The 24,779-nt window shown below is 33.4% G+C and overlaps 2 protein-coding genes and 1 long non-coding RNA gene across 22 annotated transcripts; 2 read left to right on the forward strand and 1 right to left on the reverse strand.

The window, feature by feature from the left end:
* Nucleotides 1-8,746: 8,746 nt before the first annotated feature.
* On the reverse strand, nt 8,747-10,019 carry LOC111877432 (uncharacterized). The gene is made up of 2 exons (XM_052769872.1): nt 9,454-10,019; nt 8,747-9,330 (listed from the first exon to the last, which is right to left on the reverse strand). The coding sequence occupies exons 1-2, from the start codon at nt 9,950-9,952 to the stop codon at nt 8,747-8,749; spliced, it is 1,083 nt and encodes a 360-aa protein (XP_052625832.1). The 5' UTR covers nt 9,953-10,019.
* A 1,694-nt stretch (nt 10,020-11,713) lies between these two features.
* On the forward strand, nt 11,714-18,945 carry LOC111890051 (uncharacterized). Of its 13 annotated transcripts, none has more exons than XM_023886209.3 (12): nt 14,904-15,052; nt 15,113-16,549; nt 16,672-16,742; nt 16,836-16,907; nt 16,984-17,245; nt 17,339-17,423; nt 17,490-17,623; nt 17,719-17,800; nt 17,870-17,957; nt 18,020-18,174; nt 18,261-18,649; nt 18,749-18,945. In XM_023886209.3, exons 3-12 carry the CDS (start codon nt 16,680-16,682, stop codon nt 18,790-18,792), a joined length of 1,374 nt encoding a protein of 457 aa, XP_023741977.1. In that variant the 5' UTR covers nt 14,904-15,052; nt 15,113-16,549; nt 16,672-16,679; the 3' UTR covers nt 18,793-18,945. The 13 variants fall into 13 exon arrangements, 7 of the variants coding, with proteins under 7 accessions (XP_052625415.1, XP_023741977.1, XP_023741978.1 ...); XM_023886210.3 differs by having other exon boundaries at nt 15,113-16,024; XM_023886213.3 differs by having other exon boundaries at nt 15,113-16,024; nt 16,693-16,742.
* A 2,531-nt stretch (nt 18,946-21,476) lies between these two features.
* LOC111890043 (uncharacterized) lies at nt 21,477-24,596 on the forward strand. 8 transcript variants are annotated; one of them, XR_002849714.3, is made up of 10 exons: nt 21,478-21,645; nt 21,803-22,099; nt 22,179-22,235; nt 22,388-22,479; nt 22,591-22,629; nt 22,702-22,841; nt 23,267-23,379; nt 23,761-23,863; nt 24,041-24,265; nt 24,352-24,596. It is a non-coding gene; the product is annotated as an uncharacterized LOC111890043 (long non-coding RNA). The 8 variants fall into 8 exon arrangements; XR_002849713.3 differs by having other exon boundaries at nt 21,479-21,645; nt 23,764-23,863; XR_002849715.3 differs by having other exon boundaries at nt 21,477-21,645; nt 22,357-22,479; nt 23,761-24,265.
* Nucleotides 24,597-24,779: the final 183 nt, after the last annotated feature.

The following is a 24,779-nucleotide window of genomic DNA, read 5'->3' on the forward strand; positions in this document are numbered from 1 at the left end:
TGTTCATGTTATGGATTATGGAGACCATGGAAGGGTAAAATGGTATTTTCACCCTTTCCAAGAGTTAGTAAAGGGGTTAGCTTAAAATCTTTTGAGTTGTTGTTATAAAGTGTTAATTGGAGATGATTATGACATATGTAGGTGGAGTCGAGACTGATCGTTGAGTACGAGACATACTTTCTTGGCTTACGAGGTGAGTCTTCTCACTATACTTAACTGAGTGGTAATATTGTGTGACCGGATGATCTTATTTGAGTTATTGACCGGAGGGTCTTATTTGAGTTATTGACCGGAGGGTCTTATGTGCTTATACTGAGTTATGTGATATCATGCATTTTGTCTTTGTGATTTATGCTGTACATTATTTTTGTGCTTTATTGAGTTAGGATCGGAGGTTCCAAACCGAGTTGTGAGACCGGAGGGTCTTCATTGAGATACCATACAGGAGGGTCCGACTCGAGCTGTGAGACTGGAGGATCCTCACTGAGACACATGACCGGAGGGTCCTTATTGAGATATAGCCATGAGTGGCTAATTATTTGTGCATGGTATTTTGGGGAACTCACTAAGCTTCGTGCTTGTAGTGTTGTGTGATATATGTTTCAGGTACTTCTCAGGATCGCGGGAAGGCATCGGCTTGATTGTACACACTAGTTTGAGATTATGTTTTTGAGGATTCTGGGATATTACCAAACATTTTATGGTCTTGTGTTTTGAATAATTTATACATTTGGGATTTTGAGATATGAGATTCTATATTTTATGTGATTTAAAAAATGAAAATTTTGCTTGAAAATTTAGAGTGTTGCAGGAATTGGAACTATTTCTCTTGGATCATTTTCTTCTTCATTTTGAGGCTCAAAAACATGATTAAGAAGGCTCCCACTTCTTTCTCTTACAATTGGTGCTAGATAAAAGTCCCTTTGTTGGTTCAGCTTTAAACATATATTTGGTATATATTTCTAAGGCTTATGAAAAACAAATTAAAAGTGTTATACTAGCATATTATGGTGGTTTTATTCTTCCTTTGGTGGATACTTCTAGAGAGCTTAACTTAGAGCTTATTGACACAATTCATCAACGTCCAATATCCCATGAGAACCAAAGTCTTCAAAGGTTTTAACACTTTTCTTCCATGGTTGTTTTAATCTTTCTATGTCTTCCAAAAGATCCTTGGTGGGTAAAATAAGTTTAAGTTTTATTCAAAAATCATAAAGCTTCCGTTGCCGTTTTTACCGTTTTTGAAATAGAATTTTTTGAATAAACACCCAACATATATCTATATAACTTAGCCTGGAGGTTTTCTTAATCCATGCTATGCTGACAAAATGTGTAAATCTTGAAATCACTTTTGGATTTAAAGAAAACATCTCAAAGGTTGGAATCATAATTTTAATATGAATATAGAAGATGTATTTTTATATCAAAATGAAGGGAACATGTGTGTTTACTAAGAACTAGTGGGAGAATAGTGATATTCCTTATCTTGTATGAATGAGACATATTTAATCATGAGAAATTACATTCTAATTATGAAACGACTTTTATCTTGACTCAGAATGTGTTTCTAAGATGAAAGACTTAGGAAGGACAAGACACATTCTTGGAATGTAAAATCTATAGAGATAGACAAAGATGAATGTTAAAAGTTTTATGTCTTTATACATGTTTTTGCAATATCTTGAAAGGGATTAAGACACAATATTCTTTTGGAAGATTCTTGGCATTGTCACATGGCACTATTTTGAGCTAGCCGCAAAAGGACCTAAATCATAGGTTTAAATTAGCTGAACTGATTTAGATTATATTTGCTTGGCAAATGAATCCATCATTTATGTCATATTATGCACAAGACTAGGTATATGATTATCCGATGAGTACACCATAATATACCAAATGAATACATGGTTAAGTTAACGGATGACTATAGGAACATTCTAAGAGTAATTTAGAAGAACTAAGAGAATGTATGTGAGATAATCAATTTAGAAAGGGATCTTTGTGTAAAGAACTACACAAGATGCTGACTTCTAAACAATAAAGATAATTATGAATTATAATTGGATTAGGACTTAATTAAGGAATGATGAGTAAGTTTTCTGGGAATGAGGTCCAAGCAAAACATAAGTACACAATCTATACAAAAGAAGGATACACTACTTTAGAAGTAGAAATCAAATATGATTGGATGAATGAGTTCATTGAAAAACTATCTTGATTTCTTCCATTCAAGGATCACATAGAAATCTTTTTGATTTCGAGACTATACTTAACCAAGCTAAGAGACTCTATGTCATGAAAGAATACCAATCATATTCTCCAATATATTTAATTATACTTAGAGTAAAGTGAAATATAGAGATGGTAGTATTCACAAAACTCACACAACTCACACATAGAAATCTTTTTGACTTCGAGAGTATACATAACCAAGCTAAGAGACTCTATGTCATGAAAGAATATCAATCATATTCTCCAATACATTTAATTATACTTAGAGTAAAGTGAAATATAGAGATGGTAGTATTCACAAAACTCACACAAAATAAATTTAGTCGGGCCCATTAATAAAGCCCTTATTTTGAGCTAAGCATGAATGGTCAAACATTAGCTATAATAAGACTTTATTATTCTAGAAATGGGATTTTAATTTTGATTTAGTATTTGGATATTGGAACAATGTAATAACAAGTATTATATAATGTTTTGATATATTTAAATATGATCATCACATCAATACTTGTTGTGTTCTTTATTAACATGTTTAATCGATGAATAATCTTATTATTGTAAAGTTTCATACTTGATTATAATTTTGGGAGTAATTATAAAGTAGACTAATATGAATTGGATTGGTTGACTCTCACTGTGTTTCAATGACGGGTAAGGCGGTCAAGCTACCTGATGAAAGTAGGAAAGTAGTTATAACCAACTTTCATAGGTACTTGTCAGAGAACTAGTATTGAACTGGCCCGCATCAAGATCACCTCATGGATCATTGTGATGAGTGATACTTGATTAAAAGGTACTATATTTGTATCCTTAACACTTGATACACATAGTGGGTCTTAAATGTAGGGAGTTTTGTGCTTTAACATGGTCAAATGTTGATCCTTATCCAGGTAATTATAAAGGCCATATTCAAGTGGTGTAAACTATGCAAGACTCTTATGTAGTCAAGATGAGATTTGTTCCTCTTATGTGTTGAGAGTTAGACATCTAAGACGCCTTACCAAAAGTTGAACACCAGATGAGATTGATTGCGATCTGTATCTCATTTACCAGATGATGTTTGTGGAAAAGGCATAACTGATAACTTACCTTATACACCAATTGTAGCTTCAATTTATACACCAATTGTAGATTTAAGCTTCTAGGAATTGGATGTTGATAGAATGGCACAAAGTCGTATGTTGTTGGGGGTTGTGAAATGCTGGTAGACGTTCACCACTGTCTATATCAATCTAATATCAGTCTTGTTCAAGTGGGAGATTTAAAGATCTTGTATGCTTAAGAGTGATACTAAAATGATATTTCTAATTAACATATGATAGTAATGGGTCACACTAATAACAACTTGTTACTTATTAGAAATTGATTTTAATAAATATTAAATAAACTCTTATAATTAATTGGAAATTAGTTATTTCTTGGAAATTATAATTTTCATTAGCAAGTAACATAATATATCATATGATATGATTTATTAAGTCATGTACATCTTTTAAACTAGAAAGACTTTTTTTGTTTATCCCAAAAGTTAAGTTTTATATTTTATTAAAGAGTATATAAGATTCATCAAACTTTGACTTTCTTATATAATTTCTCTAACTAGTTAGACTAGTTATGGTCTTTTGCTTACTATAATAAAAAGAATACATGTCATAGAAGGTACGGGAGACAGTTAGGTGTAGGGGAAATAATTTGCTTAAACTGTTAAGGACTTATGGTTAAAGATTATGCTTTATATAAAGGCTTTCATTCTTTCTTTCCTAACACTCCAAAAATGTAAGTTGTATGTGTGTGTGGATTCTCTCTTTTTTTTTTTTTTTATCTTTTCAAGAACACTTTCTTATTTTTTTTCTCTCTTGAAGTTCATATTGGTTATGAACATTAAGCTTAAGAGTTAATAGTGAATGTACTAGCATCTATATCAAGTTGGTTTTATGTTGGTGTCTCAAAGTTTCCACATTCTTATACAACTTCCAAGCCTCCCCTTGAGGACTCAAATACAACAAATGTTGTTTTCTTCATCTTCTTCCTCTTTGATTGTTGTTTTTCTTTCCAAACTTTGCAAGGAGATCAATGGTGGGTATAAACTAGTTTTATGTTTATTCTAATTTTAAAGTCTTCCGTTGCTAAAATATTATGTTCTTGAAATTAATCTTTAAATAAAAACTCAACTATATATATATATATATATATATATATATATATATATATATATATATATATATATATATTAGGATCGGGCGAGGAGTCGAAAAATAGTGAGGACTGCGAGGATAAATCTTGGCGTATATTGGTTTAAATGGGTGGTTGAGATGAATCAAAATTAATAAATAAACAAAAATATCATCCAATGGCATTTTCTATAAATAAATAAAGCTAGGATCATTTTCCAATTAGAGTGCAAATGTTTGGGGGTCAAAATTGTATAAAGAAATGGCGGTTTGTTGCTGGAACGAAATGCATGCACAAAACACGCGTCGCCATCTCCCTGGAGCAGACTTGCGGTGTAACAACCGAGAAAGTTCTGTCACCGATAACCGTTAGGAAAGAGTAAGAAAATAAATGTATTTATTCCATAATATAATAAAATATGTTGTTACATTTAGACTTAAATCGACATATATGATAAAAAATAAGCATCCAAAAACGTGTACCGACTTTTAAAACGATTAATATAGTTAGAAAGTACTTGTTAATGTGATCTCAAAGATATAAAATTTATAAAAATCGGACTCCGATTGGAGGAGTTATAGATTTAGTTAAAAGTAAAAATGAACCGCATAATTAAAATTACTTACGTCAAAATGGTATTATATAAGAGATTGGTTGCGTGTTTGCTTGTGACGTCAAAAAGAGAATCGTAGTACTCCTTAATATTAGAACTTTGAGATAAATAATGCTTAAAACGGGATCTTTATGAGAGAGAAATGATTTTTTTAAAAATCATTTAACCTTACCCCCATTAAGCTTAAAAATAAAAGTCAAAACTAGCGAATGCAACCTATAGGGAAGTTGTAGTACTAGTTTACATCGTTACATAGATATAAAGAGGGCTTACATGGGAGCTTGCACGAAAGATATATGATTTTTCTAAAAATCATTAAGTGCACGTGAGGTGCGCGCTATGCCCGACACGCACCTGAAACCAAATTCGAGTAGATTGTGAGTGACATGGCCAAGTGGGGGAGTGAAACATGGACTATTCTTGATGAAGCCACAATGTTCATGCACAACAAGCAAAGATATTTGCGCTACACGCGCCTCTAAAACTCAACTATAAATAGAGGATAGTGAAGCCTCAGTTTGCACACCCATCACAAGTCTCTCTCACTCTCTATCTCGAAGTGCTGTGATCATGAAGCAGTCGTCGAAATCCCAAGCCCGATTCTACCCAACATCGGCGGTTTCAATAACTCCTGGTGAGTTTCACGGCCCTATTTTACTATTTTAAATGGTTTAGGGAGGGGGGGGGGGATACATGCTTATCAAATGGTTTATCAAATATTTCAAATATTGATAGTTTTATAAAGCATGATATATTAGGATAGTATACCCACATATACACTGCCTATTTCTAAGTTATGATACTATGCCTAAAACTTATGATACCCAATAGAAACATAAATGATTACACCTAGATGTTATGATGGACAAATTTCTAGCGTAACTTAGTACCTAGAAGTAATGTTGGTCAAATATATGGATATGCATTGTACTTAGTTGTTACTTTGCCTGAATATTCTGTTTTTTAAAATAATCATAATTAGGGTATATATGGTTAAAAGATATATATATATATATATATATATATATATATATATATATATATATATATATATATATATATATAAGACAATTATTAGGGAAATAAGTAAATAATTATCATATATATAATAAAAGATATATAATATAATTATGGTAAACAATTTTATTAAAAGGTTAAAGTTTAAAATATTTAAAAACAACTCAGGTTAATGCGTTAGTGAGCTTTATTATTCATCATTTAGCCTTGATTAAATTCGGCTACCTCGACCTATAATCGTTTATCTTGCGAGATCCAGAAAGATATGTATAGATCTATACAGGGTTTAACATCTCCACCTGCGATTGGAAGCTATAATCCTGTTAGGATACAATTCCTTAATTTAAATTATTTTCGACGCATGATGAACCGTCGTGTGGGGAGATTATAGTCTGTAGTGTCCATTATAGGGGCTCATGGTAATACTACCCGAAAATCTTAAGGTAATCAACTACCCAGAGGGACGCCTTCGAGTAGTGAATATTATAATAGATTAGGATTGATAAAAATATCCTAAAACAAATTATAATGAAACAGTTAAAAATCCTAAAACACATGGTAAGTTAGGATCGATAAAATATCTTAAATGAAAGACTTTTAAGAGATAAAAAGATTTTAAATCAAAAACTTTATAAAACCTGTGAACTCACCAACATTATGTTGACATTTTCAAAATACATGTATTCTCAGGGATATAAGTGTGAAAGAAAGACTCGAATGAGTGGGAGTCGTCATGGAAGAATGCTGGAAGTTATTTCTGTTTGTTCTATGTTTAACTATGTTTAAAATATATGTTTGGTTTATCAAAACAATGTAACGTTTATAATATAATAAATAAAATTATATTTTATGTTACATTTTTGTGTATTGTTCAATATATCTCATTGCCGAGATCCAATTATCCCTACGTCACTCAGTCTGGTGTTTCCACTATGTTGGGTGTGACACGCGGACACGTGTCATCGTATGGATTAATGAGTTTTTTTGTTTTTTCAAATATCATTTTTTACAATAACTTTTTTTTCTTTGAAAAATATAATCTGAAAAAAAAAACCAAAGCCCTTAAACTTTAAATATCTACAACATAAGCTCAATCATGAAATTTTGAAAAAAAAATATTTATTTAACTTTGAATTTTATAAAACATCATAGAACAAATTTTCTGCAAATAAGGGTTACTTCTACTCAACATATTAGTGACTTTGAAAAAATAATTTTTTGAATTTTTCATATTTTAATGTTAAGAAATATTTGTTTTTATAAAATATAATGGATTTTTTATCAAAATTCAAAAAAGCAATAATAGGGCTCTTCTTAATTCTATTTTAATAAGTTTGTAAAAAAATTTAAAAATATAGTGTTCAGGATACAAACATTTTGTTTAAATGATTTTAAATTTTTATAAAAATAAGACGTGAAAAATTTCTTTCTCCTAATTAAAAATCATTTTAAAGGTTTGTTAGATATCATAAATTATGAAATTTTGAAAAGATTTTTTTTTTTTTTAAATAAGGTTGTTTAGATACCAAAAGTTATTGTAAAAGATTATAAATATTTTTAAAAAAATATTGAACATAATATGATCTAAAATGAGATAATTCAAAATATTTATGATTCATTAAAAGTTATGATTCAACATTTTTATGATCCTTAATTTGTTATTATGTAAACATATTTTGATTCAAATATTTTATGAAAATTAATTCTATATTTTATGATTTAAAATTAAATGATTCAAAATATATATTAATCCAAATTTTTTTTGAACAAATACTTTTTTTAATTGAATATATTATTGATCCAAAATCATATAATTCAAAAATGATATTATCCAAAATACTATGATTCAAAATAATTTAATTCAAAAATTTTATAATCAAGAAATAATAAGATTCAAAAATAGTATGAATGGATATTATGATCCTTAATATTTTTATTATTTAAGAGTTTTATAATTGTTAAACATTAAAAAATCAAACTCATATTTTGTTTAAAATATCAAAAAAAATGTAAAAAAAGCAACAAATATAAAAAATAAAAATAAGAAAAAATAAAAATAAAAACACGAGTATAAAGAAAACCAAAAAAAACTCTGAAAACCGAGTATATATGTGTTTAAGAAAAAAACTTAATATAAAAATAATAATAATAATAATATTTAAAAATAACGAAAAAAACGGAAAAAAATTAATAAACCCTACTTATATGGTATTCCATGGATATTCGTCGCACGTATTTTAATTATCGATTCCGTATTAATTACCACTGACGTGCGTCACATTCGAAAGCGTTACACCTAAGTAGTCCTCACTATTTTTTGACTCCTTACCGGAACCGGATCCTATAGGGGTGAGCACGGTGTGGTTCGGTATGTTTTTCAGACCAAACTGAACCGCAAACCACATTTGCGGTTATTTAAAGTGAAAAACCAAAATTTGCGATTTTAATACGGTTCGGTTTTGATGAGTTTTTTTTTTTTTTTTTTTTTTTGGGGGGGGGGGGGGGTTTAGCTGCAAATATATATATATATATATATATATATATATATATATATATATATATATATATATATATATATATATATATATATATATATATATATATATATATATATATATATATATATATATATATATATATATATATATATATATATATATATATATAAAACAAAAAATATTGAGGTTTAAATAGTATGATGGAGATGTTACTTCATACATATACGTGGCGTTGATTGGGTGACACGGTAGTTTCGACGTATTTCCCTGTTGGAGGGATTTTGGAATCCATGCTTTGACATGTAAAGATCATTTCTTTGGTATGCTTCTTCATATCTAACAGGTAAACACTGTCTAGATGTCGTATGAGCAAATTTCCATTCCTCATCCAGTGCAGTATCGATCGACCCCAAAGAAAAAACGACATCGGGCCATAAGTTAACACCTTCGTCCAATATCCATCTCCATCCATCCTCCACAGCTCGATTATTTCATAATATCGTCGATTTGTCATATAATTTTCTTCCTCAATGAGAATGGCCACACAGAAGTGGATGCGCCCTCCTAGAACCATGAAACCCAAACAGTTTGTCATTTGGTTACCGAATGAGGGAATTGATATCTCTGTGAACTTTTCCGTCTTCGTGTCAAACCTCATAACTGAATATGAGAAAATAAAGGTTCCTCCTCTATCCACTTGTTTTAAGAAATTGAGTTTTTCATTCAATAGAATATGACTTGGCTGCTCCCAGTAACTTCCACGCGAAGTCCATTTGGAAGCCCTTTGTTGGAAGTCCGCTGTTGACTCAACCATTCTCCATGAGTTGGATTTCAAGGAGTATATATAAATATTGAGATTATGGGTTACACGTAAAAGCCTGTAGTCGTCATCAGAAGAGATATAATACAACCCGAATATACCTTCAGAGATCTTGTAACATTCTTTGTGATAACAACCCTTTTTAGGTTCAGACAACATCTTATAGTCACCTGTCAAAGGATTCCATAAAATAAGATCATAATATTCTCCAGGATTTTGGGGCTGGATTGTGCCTATGCATAATAGTCCATGCAAAGATGTTAAGATCGACATGTTTCCCCTAAATGGTAAAAAAAATGGTAAATTACGGGCCACCATCAAACCATCTTTAGGTGTTTCACAGTCGATGCTATGCATATGTCGTTGGGTGGTAGATACAACCAGATATTTGTGGTGGTTTTGATGATCATCGTTGCTAACCACGTGGTGATGGTACGTGCTGGCAAAAGCTCCCGATTTGAGGTACAAGTACCATTTCTTGCAAACACACATTGCATTGGGTAGAGCTTTGACCGGCAGCCTTGGAAGTATCTGTAAAAATAGTATCTCCCATGGAAGCTTCGTGGTGATGGTATTACGGGGAGTGTGGGGCTCCGCCATGATCTATAATATTGCTTAGTTTTCTCTGTGGGGTGGGGATATAATATATATAGCCATATAGGTATATATAGGGAGAAGGAGAAGAAGTTTTTGTTTACTTGATAATTAATTATGATTTCTACTTTTATAAGCTGAAGCGAGAAGCGAGATTTAGGAACATCTATACAAAAAATGTGGTAAAAAGTGACCAAATCAACGATTTCCGTAAAAACCCCACCGGAAAATAAGGCTGAACCGATCAATTTCAAGAGGTCTTCGGTCAAGGAGAAGAGGCTCTTGTTGCTTAGGATTCAAAGGATTTCCTCAAAATGTGGATGAAAAACACTACAAACCATCGGTGGTATTCTGTCATAAATGGGTAATTATTGTGATAGATTTACGACGGATTGTGACGTATTACCGATGGAACGTTCTTTGACCAGGTTTGACCGTATTTTCCGACCGACACTGACCGTCACTAAATGATTTAATTTATAAGAAAGATTCTAGTTTTTTTGTATACAAAATGCAGAAAAAACTCATTAAATTAATCGGGTAATAATACTAATACTCAACTGCAAAAGTAATACATATTAACATACCAATTGTCTAATATATACATAAAAAATGTCCAATACAATTACAAATGTGTACCTAAGTATTTAAAAAACATAGAACTAAGAAAATACATTTAAAAGATACAATTTAATCAATGATTAAATTCAAAGCAAGGCAGAGGATACGACCAAGAATCTCACAAATCACACACTACCATGCATTAATGTAACATCACTGGCTTCACCATCTTTAAAGTAAGTTTGTGATAAAGTTTGTTATCTGCAAAGGTAGGAAGAAAAGAGGTAGTATCCTTATCTCATATCTACAACCAAATGCACCAAACATAACTAAGGATCAAGATAATAATCAAAAGAGAATGTTCCAGCCTTCCAGGTCCTAACTGAATTCAAAACTAGGCTTAATCCAATTTTGAAAACATTACTCTTCAGTGTTTAGCCTTTATGTTTATAAAAGCTAAAAAGCATGAGATAAAGAAAGAAAAAGGGGAAATAACACAAATACCTTAGGAGGATTGGTCTTTTGAATCCCTAAACTTATTTCATTATTTATGAAGGAACGAAGTAGCAAAGAGCCTGTCTTTTAGTCCACTTCACATGTTTTTCCCGGTTTTATTGACATATTGTCAAAATTTGGGGCCATCTCTACTATTCATTATTTTCCTCTGTGTTAACTGGAGTGTACCTATAATTTTATTATTATTATTATTATTATTATTATTATTATATATACTATTAATCTTTAAAAGGGTTGTGAACAGGAATTTTTTTGCTTTCTCATTTCTATTAGGGATGAGCAAAAGGACCGAACCGGCCCGGCGGTTCTATCGGTCCGGTTCTACCGGTTCCCGGTTCCTACCGGTTCTTGTCGTGTCTTCAAATATTGGAACCGGTCCTTGAAAAATAGCATCATACGGTTCCGGTTTTTGCCGGTTCTACCGGTTCCGGTTATATCGGTTCCGGTTCCTACCGGTTCCCGGTTCCAAAAATCTACAAAAATAACGTCCCGGTCCCGGCCCGACCGGTTCCATCGAGTTCCGGTTCCGGTGCCGGTTCCGGTTCCGGTACCGGTTCCGTCCGGTTCCCCGGTCCATTTGTTCATCCCTAATTTCTACCACTTAAGTTTTCTTCAATTACTCCTTTTGCCACGGGCTGCTTGCTTTAGAGTTACTTTTATTTCTCATTTATGCCCCTTTTTTCCTTGGTTTATGCATTTGCCACCGGATATTTTTTTTATCCTTGGCCGCCTTAATGCCTAAAAGAACCGACTTAAAGTTATTCTAGATGGACTTAAAGTGATTGTAGATAGACATCGGCTTCTTGGTACATCTTGCGTTCTAATTTTGCTTTCTAATTCGCGCTTTTGGATTTCTGTTTGTCGGTATATCACTTTAAGTAGACGTCGGCTTCTTGCTACATCTTGCGTTCTAATTTTGCTTTCTAATTGCCGCTTTTGAATTTCTGTTTGCCGGTATCTTGCGATTATATGTTCTTTTGTTGTTGGGTGTTTTTGTTTTTGTTTTTTTTTTTTAGTTTAGGTATCTATAATTGCTGCTATGTGCTTATTTGATGTCTGGAGTTTTGTCTTGCAAGCGTCCCTTATCTAGACGTTTAGCTGGTATTTTACCTCCTGAGATACCGTCTTTGCCTATTTTGCCTGCTTATGATGATATTGGTGATTGCAATTTTGTTTGTGTTTCGTGTTCTGCTCTGTTCTGGTTTGATGAAAGGGTTAAGTATTTATCACGTCCACAGTGTCCTGCTTATAGCCGTTGTTGTAGGTCTGGCTCTGTAGTCTTGCCGTATTCGCTTGCACCTCCTCAGTTGTTAGCGACTCTTTATGATTTCCCCCCTTTTATAAAAAATATTAGGGGTTATAATAATATCTTCAGTATGACCTTTTTTGGAGGTAAAGTTGATGAGGATGTTAATAAAACGGCTGGTCCTTATGTGTTCAAGGTTTCTGGTCAGGTTTGTCATTGGATAGGTGCCTTTGATATACCTGATGAAAAAGGACCTAGATTTTTATAGCTTTATATTGTAGATACAGAACATGAATTACAAAATAGGTTGTCTGCAGTTGAAAGGAAAGACGCTCAGTCTTTAGATCCAATGATTGTTGAAACTCTTATGGGTGTTTTCAATATTCATAATGAGTATGTAAGGACTTTTAAGACTGCGAAAGACCTTGCTGTTGAAAACAGTTTGGTTGACTATGCGGTTTGTTTGTTTAATAATGTCCCTGACCGTTTATATGGACCTCCAGCTCATGGTACTTTGGGTTGTACTGTTGTTGGTGAAGACGCAATAGGCAGTACATACGACATAGTTATACATTCCAGGAGTGGTGTTCCACGCAGGATTAGCAAACTTCATCCTAGCTATATGGCTTTGCAGTATCCTGTCCTTTTTCCGTATGGTGAAACAGGTTGGTCTCCGCGTTTAAAACTTCATGATGAGAGAAGCAGTAAGGTTAGAAATCTTACTATCAATATGTATTATAGTTATCAGATACATGCAAGGAATGGTGTATGGTCTCTTTTGTTAAATTCTTGTAGACTGTTTCAACAGTATCTGGTGGATACATATGCATGCATTGAATTGTCAAGGCTTGATTTCTGTGAACACAATCAGAGCCAACTCAGATCAGCGTATGTTAGTGGCATTTATGATGCACTTTCACGTGGTGATACTGAAAGTCGTTCTGTTGGTAAGCGTGTTTTTTTGCCTCCATCTTTTGTTGGTGGTCCAAGATACATGTACAGTCACTATCAGGATGCTCTTTCTATCTGCCGGGAATACGGGAATCCACAGTACTTTATAACTTTTACGTGCAATGTTGGATGGCCAGAAATCACACGTTATATGAATTCCCATCATCAAACTGATGTTGGTAGTAGAGCTGATATAATTTCACGGGTATTTCATATGAAAGTCACTGCATTCATTGCATATCTGAAATCTGATAAGACTTTTGGCCCTGTTTCAGCATGTAAGTTCCTTTCTAACTTATGTCTTGCTGATTTATATAACAATTGTGTATTTTTTTATTCTAACATTTATATATATATATATATATATATATATATATATATATATATATATATGTATGTATATATTTTTTTTTGTAGATCTGTATACCATTGAATTTCAAAAGAGAGGGTTGTCTCATTGTCATATACTTATATGGGTTGAAGACTCACATAAGATAAAAGATCCTTCAAAAGTTGATGATTACATTACTGCCGAGTTGCCTGATCCTGTTTCAGAGCCACTGTTATATGAAATTGTTACCAGGTGTATGGTCCACGGACCATGTGGTTTGCTGAATTCTAAGGCGCCCTGTATGAAGGATGGAAACTGCAAGAAAAAATTTCCTAAGTCGTTTGTCTCTACTACGTTTTTTGATAGGGACGGCTACGCTCATTATAAAAGAAATTCAAGTTCACTTCATATGTTGCAGAGTGGTATACAGATAGATAACAGATACATAGTTCCGTATAATAAGAGGTTGTCCATTCGTTTCAACGCACATATTAATGTTGAGTATTGCGGGTGGAATATGATGATTAAGTACCTGTTCAAGTATGTATCAAAGGGAATGGAACGGGTCAGATTTGTTGTTCAGAAAGATACTCAATGTGCTGATACGTCTGTCTATGGACAATGTATAGTTGTTGACGAGATAAAAAATTATATTGATGGGCGTTTTCTCTGTCCCCATGACGCTGCATGGCGGATACTTGATTTTCCTATTCATGAGCGTGATCCCCCTGTTATTATTCTTCCTGTCCATTTGCCGAATATGCAGTCGGTATTCTTTAAAGAAAATACTCAAATCAAAGAGGTAGTCGAAAATCCCACCTTTGGTAGTAGTTTGCTGTTAGGTTGGTTTGAAAAGAATAGATGGGATTCAACCGGTCGCGAACTTACATACGCCTCTTACCCCACGAAATATTGGTGGGATGACAGGGAAAAATGTTGGAAAAGAAGAAGGCGTTCAAACTCCCGTGCACTTGGTAGACTTATATTTGTCCACCCAACTGGTGGAGAGTTGTTTTTCTTGAGGATGTTGCTGTCCCACCAAAAAGGTTGTAAGTCATATGAAGAGCTTCGCACTGTGTCAGATGTAATGTACGATGATTTCCGTAGTGCATGCAATGCATTAGGGTTGATTGGAGATGACAAAGAATGGATGGATGCTTTTGTGCAAGCTTCTGAGTGGGCGACTTCATCTCAGTTGCGGTCTCTTTTCTGTTATCTTCTGCTTTTATGTGATGTTAATGATCCCATGTGTTTGTGGGACATTGGATGGAGAAAAATGAGTGATGACTTAGTTTATAGGATGCGGTCATCAAATCCTACTATTGAGTTGAATATAGATGATAGTCATATATAGCAATTGGTCTTATTTGAATTAGATCACATACTAAGGTCGTCTACTCCACCACGATCTATTTTGGACTTTCATCTACCAAAACTAACAGATAGCAACATCACACTGTTAAAAAATCGTCTCTTCCTAGAAGAAACTTCTTATAATAAGGTAGCTCTTATTTCTACTCATGACCATATGTTGCCACTACTGAATAATGCACAACTGCAGGTGTACAATGACATTCGCTCTGCAGAGGAAACACAACAGCAAGTGCTTATATTTGTTTATGGTCATGGAGGAACCGGCAAAACTTTCTTGTGGAATACATTGCTTGCTTATTTCCGTTCAAGAGGAAAAATAGCACTAGCTGTTGCTGCCTCAGGAATTGCTTCTTTGCTTCTTCCATCAGGAAGGACAGCTCATTCCAGGTTTAATATTCCAATAGACTTTTCAGAAAAAACCGCATGCAATATAAGAAAACACACAATGCTTGCTGAGTTGCTAAAGCAAACTTCTATTATCATATGGGATGAGGCGCCAATGAGTGACAGACGTTGTTTTGAATGTCTAGATCGTTCTTTAAAAGATATACTTGACTGTGAAGCAAAAACTTTTGGTGGTATGTCTATGTTGTTAGGAGGAGACTTCCGACAGACATTGCCAGTGTCCCCCAAATCTACACCGTCTGAGATAGTTTCTCTGACTCTACCCAATTCCTATCTATGGCCCTATTTCAAATTATGTAAACTAAGTGCCAACATGAGACTTAAGGATTCATCTATGTCATCGAAAATAGAGTTAAATGCATCAGATTTTGCGACATGGCTGGTTCAGGTTGGAGATGGTAGGATTGGTAATATGGATACTGTTGATAGGATAAATACTAAATGGATTGAAATCCCTAAGTCACTCCTTATACCTCCATCGGAAAACGGGTTAGATTCCCTTATAAATTTTGTTTATGGAGATATCTTTCAAACCAATGTCTCAACAAGCATGTTATCTGGCAGGGCAATAGTTTGTCCCAAAAACGAAACAATACAACACATAAATGATATTGTTATGCGTAAAATTCCTGGGGTTTCAAAGATTTACGAGAGTGCTGACAGCATTGAATTTAACGGGAAGCAGACTACAGAGGTTAATACATTTTATCCATTGGAATATCTTAATGGACTTACATTTCCAAGCATACCTGCACATTCACTTTTATTAAAAATTAACACACCTATAATGCTAATTCGAAATATAAATCAGAAAGAAGGTTTGTGTAATGGTACACGATTAATGGTCTCACAGTTGTTATCAAATGTGATTGAGGCATCAATTATTACTGGAACCAGCATTGGGAAGAAGGTTTTTCTGCCTCGTATTAGATTTATTCATAAAGCTCCTGATATACCTTTTACATTCATAAGAAAGCAATTTCCTGTTAATGTTTGTTATGGTATGACTATTAACAAAAGTCAAGGTCAGTCTTTAACGAGAATTGGAATATATTTGCCGGAACCTGTTTTCACACACGGCCAGCTTTATGTTGCATTGTCACGTGCCACATCTCCAGAAGCAGTTAAAATACTTATGCATTCTGATGATAAAACGACAAACAACATTACAAAAAATGTTGTTTTCAAAGACTTCTTACAAAAAATAAATAACTCAGAGGTTAAACATATATACAATGTTTCTGTTTTTTTCTTGTATCTGATTCATTTTATTGTACCATATTACGTTAACTTTTTAGATGTAATAAAAAATAATGTTGTATTAACTTTTTTCTTATCTAGTTTTAACCATGTCCCAAACAGTAACAACAGTTTCCAATCTACATTATGGATGTCCAGGAACAGCAATACAGGTCTACAACTATACTTTAGTTTATGCAACATATACATTTTTAGTATGGGGTCTGTATATAGATGCAAGATATGAGTTTCATTCATGTTTGCAGCTTCGAATATTGCGAATGAGGACTCCACAAGTAAGGACTCAGGAAACATGGTTCTTAGCTGTTGATAGAAATGTAAGTTATACCATTATTTTATTTTTCCTTATTCTGTCACAAGTTTATACTAATTTATTCATAATATTTTTATAAGGGTGATGTTGTTCAAATTTTGGGTCAGCGAAAAGACCAAGGATATTTACAATCTGTCCTAATTCCCAGTAAATGTTATACGATTGAAAAATATGCATGCGGAATTCCAGACCGATATCAGAAATGGCTGGATAATGAGGTCTACATAGCTGCTGGAATGGCATCATCAATTACATCTATCCAAGACACACATACAATTCCTGCATGCTGGTTTACTTTCATAACTAAAAAACAAATCGCAAATTACGTGGATCGACATGCAGGTTATCATTTACTTATACAGCATTCACGTTTTTAAAGTAAACACTTACATAAATCGTTAATAACTTTTGTAAACCACTAAATTCCATTTGCAGATTTTATTGGTGTCTTCAGCAAACTTATTAGGTGTACGAAGAAAAACAAAGAACCATATCTATTACTAATATTAAAGAATGAATTGTAAGTAAGGTATTTTTATAATTATTTTCATAAGGTTTTAACACGCTTTATAGATACCAACATTAGAGGCGAGGATATTGCAATAAGCTTATGGAAAGAATGCACGAACATACCTTCAAAGTTTGATGCTGTTGGTTTGGAAAATACTGTTGCTCCCGTTGTTGTTGCGATAACTAGTATAAAGATTTCAACCTATGATGGTATACTTTTTTTTTTTTACTATTCTGATATCATCTATTAACTTGTAACAAATATATTTTTTACATTCATGTTATGTATAATTGGTAATTTAAAGGTTCCCTAAGACATGGAATAAGCAGTGCAAGTCACCTATACATCAATCCACCAATTCCAGAAACACCGCTTCTAACGGACAGGTATTTTAACGCATATAAAAACATTTTAAATATTTCGTTACTGATTAATATAATTTCCCGATTGTACAGTTTTCGTACGTTTAGTGACTCCTCTATATTTTTCGACATCCCAACACCATTAGGAGACATATTACAAAGAGGTCATCCTGAACTCCTGGTATATTTTTTTATTAATGCAATTTAAATTATGTAGATTATGACAACATATCTATTATGCAGAACAAAAGTTTCACTACAAAAGCTGTCATAACTGCGTATGTATTTTCTGATTGTTGGTACCAAGTTCAATGTCCAAATTGCAAGATCCCAGCTTTTAAACAGGGGAAAAGTTGGTTCTGTCCTTCAGATGGTATAATCAATGCACCAACTATAACGTAAGTCTAAATATATAACTTTTATGTTAACAAATATTTAACCAAATCATAGATTTTATACCTACATTTACTATGCAAAACCCCAGGTTCAAGCTTAGTGCAACACTTGCAGACGAAAATAATTCTATAGTTGCTTTGCTCTCCGATAACGCAGCACAAGACTTATTCGGTTCTACAGCTGATAAACTTATACCAGACGATGACATAAACTGTAGAGGACAACTACCTGCAATTGCCACTACTGTACAAGGAATAGCCAAAAAAATGAAACTTCGTATCACAAACACATCGACAGATACGAACATTCGCTTTATGATTACAGATATCGAAAAAAGTAACCCACAGGAAACAGCATACCCAACAACACCAGCACCACATCATCGATCTCCATCAAAAGACAACGAGAAAGACTGTTCTTCAGTTCCTCAACACAGTAGAGCAAACGTCAGAAGGTCATTACCATTTGAAAGCCAAGGTAAATATTTCTCTATTATCTGCATACACTACAAAGTAACCTCTTACATTTTTGTTAACAAATACGTATATAATTATATGTGGAAATTTACTATTGCAGACACATCAAATACAAAGCGTAAAAGTGCACGCAAGATAGAATGATCCATCTCCCCTCCGACGTTGATAATGATGACATTATCAGTTTTGCATAATATGTATAAACTAAAGTCCAGAAAACATGTTTTTTAGTCTCAGACTTTGTGGTATTTGGCTTTTTATGATAGTAAATATAAGTAACATATGTTCATTAATCTATCACCTATCGTCGTATATTAACTTTAATTTAAATAAGAAAGATGACAAATTTTCAAATAAAATTTACGATTTCGTTTATTAAAATATTAAAAATGGAATATCTTTACAGAGGATGATTATTTGCTTTACTTTTTACATCGGCCTTCTTTCCCTATGTTTTAATTTAATACAACCTTTAAGCGTAACAAATATATTGACCTTCAACATAGTATAACTCCTGACTTAAAAAGTTCAACGATCCTAACCTTTTTGATATTAAAAACAAATATAATTTTTATCACAACCCCTCTGCTATCAAAACATCACAGTCTTTCATAATTTCTATTTAACCTTCCATATGTCATGATTACCTGCAAAGTCTATGACTACCACATAGACATCAACACACCATTAAACACATCTGCACACAGCTAAGAATTAAACTCCTCCCTATCTATAATTCACTGTTATCTTGGAAATATATCATACTTTTAAAACATTATATAAATCGTTATTTTTATTAAAAACAAAAATAGTCATTATCTGTCCACTATTGACCCTTATCCACGATTTAAATAAATCATATATATAATTTTTACACACGAAAATCATACCTGGCCACGTTGTTTAACAAACAACTTGACAACGCATGCTGCATACTAAGCCATGCTATAGCTACGAAAAATTATCATACATCCAACTCTAATACTATCACTCAATCCACCACACACATACATTGTCTCTTCTATAAATAAATGCCATAACCACGACATTAAAAACAATATACTCAGAATGAATAACAGCGATTACAACAAAGGTTTGACCATCATGATCGGATTTCCTTAGGGAAATCGGTGATATACTTGAAGCAATCCAATCTCGACTAGAAGAGAGTTTCTGCATCGACGAAAATATCGTATTATACATAGCGAATCACCCCGACGATGTAGATGTTCAAACACTGCATAACATCTTTGAGAAAGCAAAAACAGAAGATCAGTCCATACAGGACAACGTCTCCTTCATGTTGGGAACAATCCACAAAAGAATTGGCAAGTACAAACGTGGCATGAAAGACACACCCTCCGACTGAAGACCCGATTTCCTAGTATTAAAATATTAGACGTGTTATGTATATACAACAATGTAAACAGGAAGTGTAACCGTTACAATGTTCATAAATAAAATAACTTTATCTATTAACGATTTCGTAGACTTCAAATATTACATGTGTTATGTATATACGACAATGTAAACAAGAAGTGTAACCGTTACAACATATTATTTATAAATAAAATAACTTCATCTATTAAAATACGTCTAAATATTAAAACAACCAAAGTCAATTAAATTTCGAAGGCCTAACCTCCAAGTACACTTGCACATATGAAAAACACGTAATTAATTAGGAGATTACTCATCACACATTTTCTGCAACACGTGTCAGCTAATATTACAAATTTTCTTAAAAGCACTCTATAAATTACATAATGTACCTCAAACACAAACACACTTTATAGAAAACTACCCAAAGATCAACACCATAGTCCGTCACAAAACTCAAATGATGAAGACCATTCGTACACTGAAGCGCAACATCAAAACAACAAGGAAACCTAGCAAAAACACTAACACAAACCCCACACTTTCTAAACTACGCAGTCTCTGCACAAATTTTGGACAATGAAGATGTTTTTAACACAAAAGCAAACACCGTAGTTGTCGCATTAGAGGAAGAAATCAACGAAGGCATCGCAACATTAAACAAATTTTCAGATAATCTTCCAGTGAAGTAGGCATTTACTTCGACTTTTTTTTTCGTATAACACGTGTAATGTTTTAATAATGTAACTTTACATTATTGTGCTTCAATAAAAAAAATCTTTTTACACCTTTAATGAACGTTTTCATACATTGTTATATATTATACTAACAAAATGAAATATACAGAAAAAGTAAATCCTCTAGAATCTCAAACGCCACCAATACGTTCCATCATATATCATTACTCCTCCAGAAATAACACCTGCATTAAACACACAACAACCAACTTAAATGCAGACTTGTATATTTAAGAAGCATCATCACTCTTCAACACTCTATATTCCAGAAATAAAATCTCACAAAATATGAAACCACAACAAATGGAGCACATACTGAGGAACGTCATTGATCACTATGAGACTGAGAAAGTATCAATAAAAAAACTCACAAGAGGAATGTTGGGAGCATCAAAAATACAAAAACGAGCTTATAACGGGGATGGACTGCAAACCATGCTACGATAACTACCTGGCAATGAGGGCCATGCAAGATATGGAGAAGAAATACGAGGAGCTAATCAACAAAATCAAAGAAGATATAAAAAAACTTACAAACATCCATATATCTAATAATTATCAATATAATCTATCTTTTTCGGTACTATATTTATAAGTTGTAAGTCAAAAAAAGTCCTGAATTAGCGCCAATAGGAGCAGTTGATTCCATCTAATTATTATTAAGATTGTAAAAAATTATAACAGTTCTTTTATTTGATTGGTCATTCTCACCGCTCACCGCCTCTCCCAGGAGCTTCTACATCCACTTTCTTCCTTTCCCAGACTGATTCTCAATGCTTTTATCGGGTCTCTCTCTCTCTCACACACTCTCTCTCTCTAGCTTTGTTACCGGTGCAGAAGAACCCGACAGAGCATCATATGTGATTCAATCGGCGTTGAGGTTGCTTCTGGCTCCTTTTTTTAGATGACGACCGGTTATATTCTAAAGCTAATCGATTGTTTTTCTTGCAACGTGTTTCTTTTTCGCTCTCTAAACTTCACTTTCTATCTCGATTTCTATGATTTCTAGCCCTAATTTCAATCCCTAAATTTTGCAGATGCTTTCCTTCGTTGTCGGCACCCATAAGGAATTTTGAACATTCAAAACCTTCACGACGAAGAACAATCGAAATCATCTCCAGTTCACTCGCTTAGATACGTGTCTACCTTCTGTATTCCAAAGCGATACGTGTCCGATGCTTCGTTTTTCCACCGACACTCTATCCATTTTTTCTTATCTGCTCTGTATTCCAAGGTTGGAGAGTCCTTCGACTTCTCTGGAAGAGAGTCCTTCGTTTTTCAATTTACTGGCTCCGCCCGATTCCTCCTGTTGGTGAAGAACGCCTCCGAAATAAGTAAGATCTTTCGATTCCCCTTTACTGATTTGAGGATGAGTACTCTAATTCTATGTTTCGATTAAATCTCTGCCTTCAGTTAAAGCATCGCTCTATCTTCCTCACCGCCATCTGTGGTCAAAGGCTTGAAATTTTGGTATGCCGAGAGAATGATTTAGTTTATTTTTTCAGCGAATTAATTTGTGATGAGAGTTTTTGTGTTTTAGCCTTGATTGTTCACCCAATTTGATTGTGAGTTTGTTGAAATATTACCGTAGAACATGATGGATGGAGTTTGTTTATATATAGGAGGTACTTCACAGTGGAAAAAAGCTCACGACTTGCTTTTTGGAGGTCTCAAACATATATTTCTTCCACCACTCCCATTGATTTTGCTCCAGGTATGTAACACTTTCCCTGCTAAAGAGTTCCTCCATTTGTTCCTCCACCGCTTCTATTGTTTTCTATCTTCCTTCCTAATTTCACCATCTTCTTTCTACTGTATGTTGCAGGTGTGACCCTTCTTCTCTTATTCTGTGTGTTGTCAATAGGTAATGTTTACAACTGCATATCAATATTTCCTTTGTACGATAATCATGTATTTCTCTTCACTATTGGCGCAGGTCAATATTCCCTTCCAGTTGTTAATGCCAATTGATTAGTCGAAGACCAAAGCCAAGTGTTAACTTCGCCATCTACAACTTATTCAAGTTAACTGAGTAATGGAAATTCAACCTGCACTTTCCAGTAGAAAGCTTCTCAGGTAAAACCCAACCACTCTTTTTCTTTTTAAGTTGTATAATTTAGGCTTTAAATTGGTCGTTTGCTTCCTTTTAGAAGTAGTTTCGTTTTGGTTATTCATGTTTCTTGGTTATTTGATTTTAATTTTTTAGTATGCTGCTGGTAATTTCTATCAATTTAGATTAGGTTTGGGTTTAATTCAATAGTCCACTTCTTTATCTGATTAATAAAAATTGCATTTTCGGTTGGTTTTAGATACATATAAAACATGATTCTTTAGATATAACTTTTTGTGGGCTAACATAAATATTAAGACTTCAACAAAGGTAATTATAAATTTCTTCAATTAAAGTAGCGAATTCATTATAGAATAAACGAAAATACATCTGTTTAACTTGCATTTTTTTTTATCTGATCATTTATGTGTATCTTCTGCTCAATATAAAGCTAAAGTATCTGCAACTCGATTGGCATATTTTGGTGGAGACTATTTGCGTGGTGTTGTTGGGTTATAATCTATCACTAGGAATACTTTTGAAGATCTGCTACTCATAAATAGGGTAAGTCTCTTCTTTTTCAATCATAAAATTAAACATCACAAGTATTTACAATTATAATCATATTCCAATATTTAACAAAACGAATGTCCAAAACCTAAACAAAGTATAAGAGGTCTGCATCATTAAGAGGTTTGTCCCAATAACTGGCTGAATGATGCAATCATGTTGGTAAGATTGTTGAACAGATCTGCTAATTAGAAAACTTACCATTTTACCCTTCTATTAAAAACAACTTTGAAATGAAAACTAAGTACTCAAAATCTACAATTGTCAAACTAACATTTGTATATTATTTTTGTGTTCTTTTAAAGGTAGGTTATAGTATTTTTACCATTACTAACATCTACATTTTGATTAACTGAACTAATAAATCTTTGGCAGTAGGGAAGGTGAAAGCAATGGCAGATCTGCATCAAAGGAGAGCATCTGCATCAAAGGAGAGCAGAAATGGCAAATTATTCTTATCCTTTTATTGCTTTATCAGGTTAGTATAAGACCTGCAATATGTTTCTTTCATATTCTTCACTAAAATCTCAGAAGCACCATTTACCTCATTAAATAAAAGAGATGGCAGGTGCATTTTACTTATTTGTCTTATTAACGTTTTCTTCTATTTTATCTCTCCAATGCTTCTTCTTTCAACCACTCAATCTCTATGGAGGCTCGACACAATCATTTAGGTCATCGGTACTTCTTCCCCACTTCGTCGCTTCGAAAGAAATGGGAGAGAGTGAGATCGGTACAACAGCCCCAAGGGGTAGGTGTGCTTGGGTCGTTTCTTTGAGTTGACAGAGGTGTTTGGATTGTTGTTCAAATCAATAGGGACAGTGGAGGAAAAAGAAAGAGGCTGGGCAGGTTCATGAATGGGGTCTTCTGGGTTATCCAGGTCAGATTTCTCATCGCTTTTCCCATTTTGCCCTTGTGGAAAGAACTTTTTTTTTGAAACTAAAGGGTATATATGTCATTGGGCAGCAAGTATACATGTATTTCCGAGGCAGTTGGCAGGCTGTTGAGTTATGTCACACCCCCGAACCAGACGGCGGAAACGTCCGAGGGCTGTTGTGACTCAATTGAATACCATTACATTAAATATACATGAAACATAACATCATTCATCACCATGCATTGAGATAGTATAACTGGTAGAGTTTACATTTAGTACATTGTTTTAAACATTACATCCCCAAAAATAAATTGTTCGATAATAGTTAAACAAACAGCAAGTCATCACTGAGTACATTTTTCCCTCGGTTTACCTGTTACCTGAGAATACAAGTATTTTGAAAAACGTCAACATATGAAATGTTGGTGAGTTCATAAGCAATGTTTGAAAAATAATGTTTTGTATTGTTTTGCAAACCACCAGAAAATCCGATATTTTCTGAGAAAAGTATCGTAAA

The sequence above is a fragment of the Lactuca sativa genome, chromosome 3 (genome assembly GCF_002870075.4).
Source record: "Lactuca sativa cultivar Salinas chromosome 3, Lsat_Salinas_v11, whole genome shotgun sequence".
Taxonomy (NCBI): domain Eukaryota; kingdom Viridiplantae; phylum Streptophyta; class Magnoliopsida; order Asterales; family Asteraceae; genus Lactuca; species Lactuca sativa.

Excerpts from the sequence above, each read along its gene's own strand:
- LOC111877432 (XM_052769872.1), bottom strand. The coding sequence starts at position 9,952 with ATGGCGGAGCCCCACACTCCCCGTAATACCATCACCACGAAGCTTCCA. Across the intron at positions 9,331-9,453 it reads ATGTTACAAGATCTCTGAAG|CGGACTTCCAACAAAGGGCT; the intron begins GTATATTCGGGT and ends TTGAGTCAACAG.
- LOC111890051 (XM_052769455.1), top strand. The coding sequence starts at position 12,619 with ATGATTGTTGAAACTCTTATGGGTGTTTTCAATATTCATAATGAGTAT. Across the intron at positions 13,499-13,637 it reads TTTTGGCCCTGTTTCAGCAT|ATCTGTATACCATTGAATTT; the intron begins GTAAGTTCCTTT and ends TTTTTTTTGTAG.